Source organism: Sapajus apella, unplaced genomic scaffold, assembly GCF_009761245.1.
Source record: "Sapajus apella isolate SASKATOON/1434 unplaced genomic scaffold, GSC_monkey_1.0 scaffold53, whole genome shotgun sequence".
In the NCBI taxonomy this organism is placed as follows: Eukaryota; Metazoa; Chordata; class Mammalia; order Primates; family Cebidae; genus Sapajus; species Sapajus apella.
Window position 1 is genome coordinate 971,741 of NW_022436993.1, and position 13,963 is coordinate 985,703.

At 36.2% G+C, this 13,963-nt stretch overlaps 1 protein-coding gene across 4 annotated transcripts in view; it reads left to right on the forward strand.

The window, feature by feature from the left end:
• MPP7 (membrane palmitoylated protein 7) overlaps positions 1-13,963 on the forward strand; it is a 245,382-nt gene that overhangs the window by 114,354 nt on the left and 117,065 nt on the right. The window contains exon 1 of one of the 4 annotated variants that reach the window (XM_032243785.1): positions 4,991-5,523. The exons of 2 other annotated variants lie outside the window; for them this stretch is intronic. In XM_032243785.1, coding sequence (XP_032099676.1) covers positions 5,365-5,523 — 159 coding nt within the window. In that variant the 5' untranslated portion in view covers positions 4,991-5,364. Of the gene's footprint in view, positions 1-4,990; positions 5,524-13,963 lie in introns of those variants that run through there. One more of the 4 variants, XM_032243787.1, reaches the window with a different exon arrangement.

Below are 13,963 nucleotides of genomic sequence, written 5' to 3' on the forward strand. Positions count from 1 at the left end.
TGTAGGGTTAGTCTGTAGTTCTCCTTCCTTGTCATATCTTCACATTGTTTTGATAATAAGCTAATGCTCACCTCAGAGAATGAGGAAGGAAGTGTACTCTGCTTGCTGTTTTCCTTTACTTTCTAGAAGAGATTGCAGAGAACTGGTATAATTTCTCCCTTAAGTGTTTTGTAGAATTCACCAGTGAAGCCATCTGGACCTAGTTGTTGCTGTTTTGTAAGTTAACTAGTTATTGATTCAATTTCTTTCATAAATTTAGGCTTATTCATATTTGTGTTTCTCCTTTTGTGAGTTTTTGTCACTATTGTCTTTCAAGGAATTGTGCGTATCATCTAAGTTTTCAAATTTGAGGGCATGAAATTGTTCATCACAATTCTTTATTGTCCTTTTATTGTTCTTGGCATCAGTACTGTTGACTCCTCTTTCATTTCTGATATTTGTAATTTGTATCTTATCTCTTTTTTCCTTGGCTATAGATTTATCAATTTTATTAATCACGTAAAAGAACTTGGCTTTTGATTTTGTTGATTTTTCTCTGCTGTTTTCCTGTTCCAGTTTCATTGATTTTTGCTCTTATTGTCTGATTTCTTCTACTTGCTCTTCTTTTTCTGGTTTCCAAAGGTTGGAAGGTTAGATTATTAATTTTCGACTTTACTTCTTTTGAATATATTCTTTCAATGCTATAAATTCTAACCACTGCTTTTGCAGCATCTCACAAATTTTGATGTTTTATTTTCATTTCCACTTATTTAAAATATTCTTAAGATTTCTTCTTTGACCCACATGTTACTTAAAAAGTTGTCTTGGCTGAGTATAGTGGCTCATGCCTGTAATCCCAGCACTTTGGAAGACTGAGGCGGGCAGATCATGAGGTTAGGAGGAGATTGAGACCATCCTGGCCAACATGGTGAAACCCTGTCTCTACTAAAATACAAAAAATTTGCCAGGTGTGATGGTGTGTGCCTGTAGTCCTGGCTACTTGGGAGGCTGAGGCAGGGGAATTGCTTGAACCCAGGAGGTGGAGATTGCAGTGAGCCAAGATCATGCCACTGTACTCCAGCCTGGCGACAGAGCAAGACTCCGTCTCAAAAAAAAATATTGTCTAATTTCCAAATATGTGGAGATTTTCCTGCTGTCTTTCTGTTATTGATTTCTAGTTTAACTCCATGTGGTCTGAAAGCACATGCTGTATGGTTTTTGTTCCTTTAGATTTAAGTTGTGTTTAATGGCCCTGGATGTGGTTTATCTTGCTGAATGGTCTATGTGAGCTTGAGAAGAATGTGTATACTGCCATAATTGGACAAAGTATTCCATAAATGTCAGTTAGATTCAGTTGGTACATGGTGCTGCTCAGTTCAACTATATCCTTACTGATTATTATTATTATTTTTTTGTCTGCCGGATCTGTCAATTACTGACTGATAGCGGGTATTGAAGTTCCAAGTATAAAAGTGGCTTTGTGCATTTCTCTGCAGTTCTATCCATTTTGCATTATGCTTTTTGATGCTTTCTTGTTAGGTGCATACACATTTAGGATTGTTATGTTGTCTTGGAGAATTGATGCCCTTTTCATTATGTAATACCTTTCTTTATCTCTGGTAATTTTTCTAGTTCTGCCAGTTTGCTGTGTTGGAAACTGACATATGTACTCCACCTTTTTTTGCATTAATGTTAGTCTATTTTTCTCTATTTTTTTCTTTTAATTTGTCTGTATCTTTATATTCAATGTGAGTTTTTTGTAGACCATATATAGTTGGGTCTTCCTTTTTATCCATTTTGATAGACTCCGTTTTTTAATTGGTATATTTACACCATTCACATTTGAAGTGTCTATTAATATAGTTGGTTAATATTTACCGTGTTTACTGATTTTTGTTCACTGCACTTGTTATTTTTTAAAATTTTAATTCCCTTGTCTTTTCCTTCCTTCTCTGCTTTTAGTTGACCATTTTATACTATTCCATTTACTCTTTTCTTTTATCATATCAATGATACTTATTTTTTCTTTTTCTCGTGCTTACCCTACAGTTATGTTCCATCACACATTTACAACAAATATAGGTCTCTCTTTTTTTTTTTTTTTTTTTTTTATACAGGGTCTTGCTCTCTCTCCCTGGCTGGAGTGCAATGGTGTTATCTTCACTTGCTGCAGCCCCGATTTCCATGGCTCAAGGAATCCCCCCACCTCTCAACCTCCCAAATAGCTGGAACTACAGGTGTATGCCTCATGCTCAGTTAACTTTTTTTGTAGAAACAGGGTTTTGCTATGTTGCTGAATCTAGTCTCGAACTCCTGGACTCAAGTGATCCTCCTATCTAAGCCTTCCAAAGTGCTGTGATTACAGGCATGAGCCGCCATGCCTGACCTAGGTCTATTTTCAGATAACACTGTCATTTCACAGTTAGTGCAGGTACCCTGTAACAGAATATCCTCAACTCCCTTTTTCCCATCTCTTTTTTTTCCCATTTATTTATTTTATTGCATTTTAGGTTTTGGGGTACATGTGAAGAACATGCAAAATTGTTGCATAGGTACACACGTGGCAGTGTGGTTTGCTGCCTTCCTCCCCATCACCTACATCTGACATTTCTCCCCTTGCTATCTCTCCCCAGCTCCCCACCCCCTCCCGTATTTCCCCCCAACTGACCCCAGTGTGTAGTGCTCCCTTCCCTATGTCCATGTGTTCTTATTGTTCAACACCCGCCTATGAGTGAGAACATGTGGTGTTTGATCTTCTGCTCTTCTGTCAGTTTGCTGAGAATGATGGTTTCCAGGTTCATCCATGTCCCTACAAAGGACCCAAACTCATTGTTTTTGATGGCTGCATAATATTCCATGGTGTATACATGCCACATTTTCCCTATCTAGTCTATCGTCGATGGGCATTTGGGTTGGTTCCAGGTCTTTGCTATTGTAAACAGTGCTGCAATGAACATTCATGTGCACGTGTCCTTATAGTAGAACGATTCGTAATCCTTTGGATATATACCCAGTAATGGGATTGCTGGGTCAAATGGAATTTCTATTTCTAGGTCCTTGAGGAATCGCCACACTGTCTTCCACAATGGTTGAACTAATTTACACTCCCACCAACAGTGCAAAAGTGTTCCTATTTCTCCACATCCTCTCCAGCATCTGTTGTCTCCAGATTTTTTAATGATCGCCATTCTAACTGGCGTGAGATGGTATCTCAGTGTAGTTTTGATTTGCTTTTCTCTGATGACCAGTGATGATGAGCATTTTTTCATATGTTTGTTGGCCTCATGTATGTCTTCTTTTGTAAAGTGTCTATTCATATCCTTTGCCGACTTTTGAATGGGCTTGTTAGTTTTTTTCTTGTAAATCTGTTTTAGTTCTTTGTAAATTCTGGATATCAGCCCTTTGTCAGATGGGTAAACTGCAAAAATTTTTTCCCATTCTGTTGGTTGCCGATTCACTCTAATGACTGTTTCTTTTGCTGTGCAGAAGCTGTGGAGTTTGATTAGGTCCCATTTGTCTGTTTTGGCTTTTGTTGTCAATGCTTTTGGTGTTTTGGTCATGAAGTCCTTGCCTACACCTATGTCCTGAATGGTTTTGCCTAGATTTTCTTCTAGGGTTTTTATGGTGTTAGGTCTTATGTTTAAGTCTTTAATCCATCTGGAGTTAATTTTAGTGTAAGGTATCAGGAAGGGGTCCAGTTTCTGCTTTCTGCACATGGCTAGCCAGCTTTCCCAACACCATTTATTGAACAGGGAATCCTTTCCCCATTGCTTGTTTTTGTCTGGTTTGTCAAAGATCAGATGGTTGTGGATATGTTGTGTTGCCTCCGAGACCTCTGTTCTGTTCCATTGGTCTATATCTCTGTTTTGGTACCAATACCATGCTGTTTTGATTACTGTAGCCCTGTAGTATATTTTGAAGTCCGGTAGTGTGATGCCTCCCGCTTTGTTCTTTTTGCTTAGAATTGACTTGGCTATGCGGGCTCTCTTTTGGTTCCATTTTTTGCGAAGAAGGTCATTGGTAGCTTGATGGGGATAGCATTGAATCTGTAAATTACTTTGGGCAGTATGGCCATTTTCATGATATTGATTCTTCCTAACCATGAACATGGAATGTTTCTCCATCTGTTTGTGTCCTCTCTTATTTCATTGAGCAGTGGCTTGTAGTTCTCCTTACAGAGGTCCTTTACGTTCCTTGTTAGTTGTATTCTTAGGTATTTTATTCTCTTTGTGGCAATTGTGAATGGAAGTTTGTTCTTGATTTGGCTCTCTTTAAGTCTGTTATTGGTGTATAGGAATGCATGTGATTTTTGCACATTTATTTTGTATCCTGAGACTTTGCTGAACTTGCTTATCAGTTTCAGGAGATTTGGGGCTGAGACGATGGGGTCTTCTAGATATACAATCATGTCGTCTGCAAATAGAGACAATTTGACTCCCATCTCTTTACTTATCCCTAATCCCCTAGTATGTTGTCATTCATTTTACTTGTCTAGTAACCCCTAGTATGTTGCTACTATTATTACTTTGAACAGTTATCTATTAGATCAATTAAGAATAAAATAAAATATTTTGCTTTAACTTTATTTTTTCTCTGATGACCTCTATTTTTTTTTTTTTTTTTTTTTGAGACAGAGCCTTGTTCTGTTGCCCAGGCTGGAGTGTAGTGATATGATCTTGGCTCACTACAATCTTTGCCTCCCAGGTTCAAGTGATTCTCCTAGTTCAGCCTCCTGAGTAGTTGGGATTATAGGTGCCTGCCACCATGCCCGACGAATTTTTTGTAATTTTAGTAGAGACCGGGTTTCACTGTGTTGCCCCAGCTGGTTTCAAACTCCCGAGCTCAGGCAACCTGCCTGCCTCGGCCTCCCAAAGTGCTGGGATTACAAGCATGAGCCACTGTGCCTGACCCCTCCCTTTTTTTAATGTAGATCTGAGGGTCTGACCTACATAATTTTCTTTTTCTCTGATGAACTTCCTTGAACACTTCTTGTAAGGCAGGTCGACTAGTGGCAAATTCCTTGAGTTTTTGTTTGTCTGAAAAAGTTTTTATTTCTCCTTCACTTTTGAAATGTAATTCCATTGGATACAGAAGTCCAGAGTGGCATTTTTTTTTCTCTCAAAACTTAAAATATTTCAGTCTACTCTCTTTTTGCTTGCGTGGTTTCTGACGAGAAGCCTGAAGTTATGCTTATCCTTGTCCTCTAGAGGTAAAGTTTTTTTTTCCTCAAGCTACTTTCAAGATTTTTGCTTTCTAGTAGTAGCCTTTAATGGGCTTTACTTCTGAACTTGAAAACTTTACTATTCAACTAAGGTGAACTTTGCTTACTATTTTGGTCCTTTTCACTCAAAGATATTCCTCAGTAGATGGCATCATGATAACGTTATGATTCATTTTTTTTCTTTTCCCCTACAAATAGACAAATTCTTTGTCTACCAGTCTACTATAAACCACAGAAGTATATATCATGGCACTGGGAAGTGCCGTGATAATCTCTTTGTTCCCTACCCCTTCGCCTTAATAAAGATGAACACTTTTTTTAAGGTAAGACAAATTCCTAGTTTTATTATCCATAATTTAAAAGGAATGCCCACTATTTAATATTGAGTAATTTTAAATTCAAAATATACAATCTATCTTCCTAAACATGTCCTGAAATCTTATTTTCAACGAGACCTATGAAGTCGTGGGCATGTTACTCACCTAGTAGAAGTGAAGCAAGAGAGATGACAGTGTGAGTTTGTCTTGACTCTCCATATTATTATGAATTTGTAAACTCAGATTAATGCTCATGAATTTAGGTTGAATTCTGAAAGGGAAAATCTTCTAATCTGAGTCTAAATAAATCCTGAACGGAGGCTCATAGAGCAACCTGTGAAGAAGAACATACTTTTAAAATTTCATATCTCCAACCTGGAAACTTCAGAAAATGAAAAACCAGTTTGAAGGTAATTCTTGATCTTCATCTTTTGTAACTCAGATTTTCTTACTAAAATTAGCACTATGAGATTTGCATCGAAAGTAGTTTTTTCCAGGATAATTGATCCAGTCAAGCTATTTTAAAAAAAGGGATAATTTTATTGAGTGATGGTTTTATAAACTCTTTTCGGTTCAAGCACTTTTAAGTTCCTCTCTTCTTTTAATATAGAAGCCATGAAAATAATCATACTTGTGGGGAAAAGGTGATATTTACATAGTAGTGAAGCAGTTTCAAGGCTGAAGAACTATCAATATTTTATAAAAGACTCATGGTATAGGCCCCTTTAGAAACAAATAGTGCTGTTTGGGGAAGGGAGAGGTGGTATTAAATTTAGAGAGTAAACCCATTGGGGAGGTTATGGTACTTGCCTCTGACATATCATTTGCCTTGGGTTGGGAGGAAAAAGAAAAAGACAGCCAGACATTGCGAATGATCCATGGCCACCTGGTATGACAGAGTGGAGACTTGGGTAGCAGCAGCTGGTAATGCTCCTTGGTCAATCAAAGGTAATTGTCCGGCCAGCTCTGTTGGAAAATCCAGATGAAGTTATTTCTTACGTTATAGTTTACATTTTTCTCAGGCATAGAAACATGTAAAATCTGCTGAAGAATTCCTGAGACCTTGAGTAAATTGTTGCCTTTGTAATTCATACTCTCAAAATGGTGGCCATATGTAGCCCTTTTTAGAGATTTCCTTGAGAATAGGGATGAGAAAATAGGAGCCAGGTTTGTGAATATTTAGTGCGGCTGTGCCCTCCCACGTTGTCTGCATTTATGTAACATAACAGTGGAATTTATTGTGAGATTTACATGGTGATTTAAATATACTTAGTTTCAGAACAACCATCTTATATTTATTCATAATTTAATAATAGGAAGTCTATATTCTTTACCAGAGGAAATGTGGGGAATTTCTTACTTAGAAATCCCTGACTTAAGAACAGTTCATTCATTAGAATGTGTGGAGTCAGGATATTTGTAACACTTATTTCCCTTTTTGGGCAATGCTTGCTGTTCTCTCATTCCAGAGGATAGGAATTCCAGCAAGGAAGCATCTGGCTTCTCTAGGTATTGTATCTAACAGCGGCGTCGCTGAGCTACAGAGATGTGCATTTCCTACTGAAGTAGATCTTGACCAAATTGTGCTACTAAGTGATTTGACTGACTCGGGTCATCTTCCTTTATCACCTCCATTTCTGGATTGTGCTGATTTTGGATATCTGGCTTTAATGCCATGGCAGGTGGCAGTTTATGTCCTTTATTGCCACAGAGGTGTTGGGTAGTGAGGTGTGGTCCTGACATTCCCGGTTGGTTCTCAAAGTCCATTTCCCACAGCAAATTGCGGAACTATTGGCAGCAAATAAACCTCCAGTGTTTGTTTTAGTCTATAGTAAAATGATTTTAAATCACAGTTCTTGCCATCTACAGCTTTATGGAGGCTATCCTTGTTTTATATTATTTTTTGTGTAAATTATTTTTAAAATATAGAACTGCATTATAATAATTTCAACACAGGCTATGTAGGCACCAATTTCTAATGTGTATAGTATGGAAAAATACAGTATCTTTCTTTTGTTTTTCTTTTCCTTTTCTTTTCTTTTCTTTTTTTTTTTTTTTTTTTTTTTTTCTGAGATGGAGTCTTGCTCTGTCAGCCAGGCTGGAGTGCAGTGGTGTGATCTCAGCTCACTGCAGTCTCTGCCTTCCAGGTTCAAGCAATTCTCTCGCCTCAGCCTCCTGAGTAGCTGGGACTACAGGCGCCTACCACCATGCCCAGCTAATTTTTGTATTTTTAGTAAGACGGGGTTTCCCCATGTTGGCCAGGCTGGTCTTGAATTCCTGGCCTTAAGTGATCCACCTGCTTCAGCCTCCCAAAGTGCTGGGATTATAGGAATGAGCCACCATGCCCAGCCAATACAGTATATGTCTGATGGAAATCAGCATGAAAGTGACCATCAGAGCTTCAGAAATGACAGGAAGAAGAACTCAAATAGAACAAGGGAGTGTGATGAGATCTGCTATGGCAAGGCTCTGTGGAGGCTAGTTCACACTTCTTTTGGTTGTGTAAAAAGGTATACAGGCATACACATTCTGCATAAAGAAAACTCAATGAGAGCATGGAATTTCATGCTGTCATGTTAGATTTAAATGATAGATTTAAACATGTTTTTGTGGGCTGGCTTGGAGGCTTAGCTACCCCCATATTTAATTATATTTCTAGAGTATGTGTCTTAAGATCTAAGAAAAAATTAGAATTATGAGCATACTTTTTTGTAAATTCTGTTTGATTTGGAGTGGAGGAACCGGATAATATTCACTGAAGTGTAGTTTGGTACTTTAGGCCTTTGGTTAATAATCGTGAAATGAATGGAAGTGTGAATGTAATGTGTGGCTGAAGGAGATAGGTAATTTCTAGAGAGAAGACTCTTTGGTGACTTCCATGATTCCTTCACATCAAGTTGGGACCGTTCGCTGCCTCCATCCTTTTTTCTTTCCCTTTTTCTTTCAGTCTAGTGATCATTTGCTTCTCATTGAGTTTGTCTGTTCACCTTTCTGTGTTGTCTCACTTATAGACAGTCAGGTATATTGAGTACTTTTCTGTGTTTCCAGAAACTCATGTCCCTCCCTTTTGCAAAGAGGCAACTACAGTCAGAATTCAGAGCTGGCATTATGAGCCACATTGCTTGGACTCAGGTTCAGGCTGTGCCAAGAATAAGATGATAACTTATTTTATTTTCATCATAATGTAATAATATATATTTATCTTAATATATCCTATATTATATTATATTAAAATATAATGATATAACTTATAATAACTTAAAATAATGACTTATTTTGTCATCATTATATATTATTATTACATTATAAAAAATATAGGCTGGTCTTGAACTCCTGACCTTAAGTAATCCGCCTGCCTCAGCCTCCCAAAGTTCTGGGATTACAGGCATGAGCCACTATACCTAGCCAATGATATATTTATGATTATAAATACCATATATATTAATTACATATTAATAATTAATATATTAACATAAATATATTACTATATTACATTATGATAATGTAATAACATATAATTTAAAATACTGTATTTTATCATCATATTACATTATATAAATTATATAATATATTAAAATAAAATAAATAGGTATATTTACCTTAATATATTAATATATTATTAATAATATCAAGATAATATCTTTATATGTAAATAATATATTAATGATATATATTAATAATTATATATTAGGATAATTTTTTTTTTGAGGCAGAGTCTCACCCTGTTACCCAGGCTGGAGTGCAGTGGTCTATCTCTGCTCACTACAACCTCTGCCACCCAGGTTCAAGTGATTCTCACATGTCAGCCTGCTGAGTAGCTGGGATTACAGATGCCCCCACAATGCCCAGATAATTTTTGTCTTTTTAGTAGAGACTGGGTTTCACCATGTTGGCCAGCCTGGTCTCAAACTCCTGACCTCAGGTGATCCGCTGGCCTCGGCCTCCCAAAGTGCTGGGATTATAGGCATGAGCCACCATGTCTGGCCAGGATAATATCTTAATATTGTAATATACTAATAATATCTTATATATGATATATATAATAATATATTAAAGATATATTTAATATATAAAGATATATATCTTAACGTATAGCTATATATATTTTATATATAAGATATATATCTTAGCATATTAATATGTCAGTTATGTATTTTATAATATGTTAAGAAATATATTTAATATATAAACATGTATTTTAATATATAAAAAGATATATCTTAATATATACTAAGATAATATCTTTATATGTAAGATATATATCCAAGTGTACTATCTTTATATATAAATATCTTATTATTTTACTTCACAGTCCCTCAGTTTCCTTACATATAAATATAAAATGAGGATAATAGTGGTACCTACTTTGTGTGCTTGTTATGAGGATTAAATGAATTGATAGATAAAATGTGCTTTAAATATTGTCTGGGACATAATAAGTCATCATCGTTATCATCATCATCCTCATCCTCAGTGTCTTTCTTTCTGTTAGCTGTGTTCATGCTATGTGCCAGGGTTTGCATCATTTTCAGTATCCCTTTGGCTACATTGCCGTTTTTTTCAGGATGATAGTTTCTTATCTTAACAAACTTTTTTTTTGAGCTAGATTCTTGCTCTGTTATCCAGCCTGGAGTGTAGTGCCACGGTTATAGCCCACTGCAGCCTTAACCTTCTGGCTCAACGATCCTCCCACCTCAGCCTCCCAAGTAGTTAGGTCTATGATTGCACACCACTGTTCCCAGCTTCTACGAGTGCACACCACTGTTCCCACCACTGTTGCCCAAGCTGCCCTCCTGCCTCAGCTTCCCAAAGTGTTGGGATTATAGCTGTGAGCCACTACACCTGACCTCTTAATAAACTACTTCTGGCTTTTTTATTTCTTTGCTCTCATTGTTTTAAAATTACAGTGAAAATTAATAGTCTGTGATTAGAAATTCTTTCAAAAGTTCTTGAGCTGGCTAAGTGTATTTTCTAACTTTTCTTTCACCTTAAAATATTATGAAATATTTTGGGCATTAAAAATGAGAACAATATACTGAATACCCGTGTGTTCCACTACACCGCTTAAGAGAGGCAATATGACAGATCCAGCTGACATCTGAACATCTCTCTTGGTTCCCATTCCTTTCCTTCTCCTGCCAGCGATAATCTTCATCTTGAATTTGTCTTCACAATGTGAGATATTATTTTGTCTGTTTTAAAACTTTTATAAATAGAATCATTTAACACATTCCTCTTTCCTCAACTTGCTCTTTTGCTTAACATTTTGGTAGTGAGATTTATTATATTTATGGTGATATAAATAGGTTTAATTCATTTCTTTACATTGCTATACATGACATTATGTGGCTAGATAACAAGTCATCTATTCTCCTGTTGATGAATATTTGCTTTGAAAGTTGGCTTGTGAGTACAGGAGTCATATGCCTGGAAATCATCTTTATCTCCTTGTCACTGTTGGGATCAGTAGGAGATAACTTTTGTGTAGATTCCCCTTGTACACATATGCAGTCCTTTCTTTAAGTAACACACCTAAGAATGGAGTTGCTGGGCCATATATATACGCATCTTATGCTTTCATAGATATTGCCAAATTACTTTTCTAATGGATTGTATCATATTATAATCCAAGAGTTCCAATTACTTCACATTTATTTCAGCACTTGGAATTGTTAGACTAATTTTTACCAACTTCCAATCCAGACCATTCATTAAAAAAATTACCAACAGGATTAATTTGAAATACTATATCTCCTTGTCTTAGTTTATATTTATTTGAATATTAGAGGTTGAACATATGTTTATGAGTCATTCCAGTTTCCTTTTTATGTCCTTTGCCTGCTATTTTTTCCTTTGGTTATTTGTCTTTTTCTAGTTGATTTGTAGGAATTATTTTGTACATTATGATGCTGGATTTTTGTTTATATGTATTGTAAATTACCTCCTGGTCTGGGCTCACTCCACCCTTTCCGATAATGTATCATAAGTGTTAAAACATACATCCATGCAGAAAGCCTTCTCCCTGTCTTAAATGCAGAAGCAAATGCATCTTTACAGACACACCATTTAACACAAAATCCTTATTAGCTCACTGGGTCTTACTGAAGGCATGTATGAGTAGGAGGTTTACATAGCTCCTGGCCAAGTCTGAGGTCTGGTTTATTTTTATATGCTGGCTCTAGAGGGGTCCTCTGGGACTGTTTGAACTGATCTAATATTCTCATTTGGTTCTAATCATCTACAGAATGTATTTTTAGCACCTACTTTAATTATGGGTATAGTTGTTCATTGAGTAAAGTTCTTTTCATGCAGAATCTGTGTGTGTGTGTGTGTGTGTGTGTGTGTGTATGTATGTATGTATGTATGTATGTGTGTGTGTATATATATATGTGTGTGTGTGTGTGTGTGTGTGTGTATATATATATATATATATATATATATATATCTATGTTTAATTCTGCATTACCTGAAAGCATAGTAGGTGTTCAAGGGAGATTCCCTGATTAAAGGATACTGAATAACTTGCCCTTCCAGGCTCTATCTTGCCCCATTTGTTTTCCATTCATTTCACAAATACTTGAGTGCCCATTGTGGGACATGATAATAGATGCTCACATCCCATTGAATTCAATTATTGAAGTCTTACGGTTATCCACAAATAATTGATGAATGTAGTTTGTTTTTTCAGTGAGCTCAAGTTGTGGCCTAAGTTGCACCATCTTTATTACAGACAGATGATAGTTAATAAAGAAAGATACTTTTATCCACCTGGTTTAAAATGAAGCTTATTGTTGATATTTCTGCATGTCAATAAAGGTAACAGTAATTAGGAATGTTCCATGATAATCATGGTTTAGCAATAATATACTATCAAAGGAAATTACTGAATTAGATTGGTTTATTGTTCTTTCCATTTTCACATAAAATACTTAGAAAATCTTTGACATTTTCAAATTGAGTATTTTTAAATGTTTCAAAATGTTATTTAAAATGCTTTATTATAATTCTATAAGACGTTAATGTAAATTTATTATAAAGAACCTAAAAGCGAAATTATAAGCTTTTGTAGATATAAAATTAATTGCAGATGATTCACTCTGAATCAAAAAAGTATTTCATGTTTTTATTTATCTACCCACCCACGAGTCTGTCCATCCATCATCCATCGATCCATCCGTCTGTCCGTCCGTCTGTCCGTCCATCTGTCCATCAGTATATCCTGCAGTAGTGCTGTTTACAGGTACATGTAAGATTGCACTTCTCCACCTCTTGATGTTAATTATGGCCATGACTTGTTTAGTCAAAAGAATGTGAGTGGGGGTGGAGTGTGTCACTGCTGGGCAGAAGCCTTTAGGAGCCAGTGCACTCTGCGTCTCATCTCCCTGCCCTCCAGCCCCCACTGCTGACTGCTGATGTTTCAGGTGGCGGGAGTTCTCCCCACCTGGGTCTGAGCACGTGAGCTTGTGGAGCAGCGGTCCCAGAGGAAATGCAGTAGACAGAGAGCGTCTGGGGGAATATAAAACTTCGTTGTTACACGCTGCTAAGATTTAGGCACTGCTTACTACCATAATGTTATTTATAACTTAATTCTAACAAGTCTCTTCACTATATTACACTTCATATCTATTTTTCAAATATGGCTGAGTGGTGGAGAAGTTAAAATAAGTAGTTATTAACATTTCATGAGACTTGCTACTTTTAGGTGGTTGCTACTGATCTGACAGTTGTGCTGTAGAAAGTTCATATTGATTTTCTCATCAAAACTTGGTAATTTTTACGTTTTCTTCTTTGATCGACACGCATCTCCCCCCCACCTCACAACCACTGTGTGGAAGGGCTTGAGAAAAGGTGATAAGACTTGTAAGGTGTCCCTGTTTTACTTGATTATTACATTTTGGTATTAATATATTAGCACAGGAGCGTGCTATCCTACATACTTCGTTTGATTTTGTGTTTGCTTTTATCACTAATAAAACTAGAAGACAAATGTATCTACATTATTTTTAGAGTTCCCTGTTTTGTTACTACATTTCAGTTATTTTTGCTTAGCAAGCAAGGGCTGTCAATATCAAAGTGTAATACACCCCCTCCCTTCTGAAAAAGAACTTTCTTATTTTTTTTAAAGGCTTGAGTATATCAAATGGTGTATTTTCGCATGCAATTAGTGTTTTAATTGTAACTTCATTTTCTTTCTCACTTTGGAAGCATAGCGTCTATAATTGCTTCTTTCCTCATTGTTTTTATTTCTGTGTTTAGTTCAGTTAAAAGCTAAATGAAAGGATAACTGCCAACTTTAAAAATACATTTTATTTGTGAATTTCATTTGTTTAAATTGGTATGTTATAAATTATACAGATGGTAAAAATTTCATTTTCATTACTTGACAAAGTTGGCATGCATCTTTGGCTTTCAATTCGAATAAACGTTTGGCTGGCCATGATTGTGT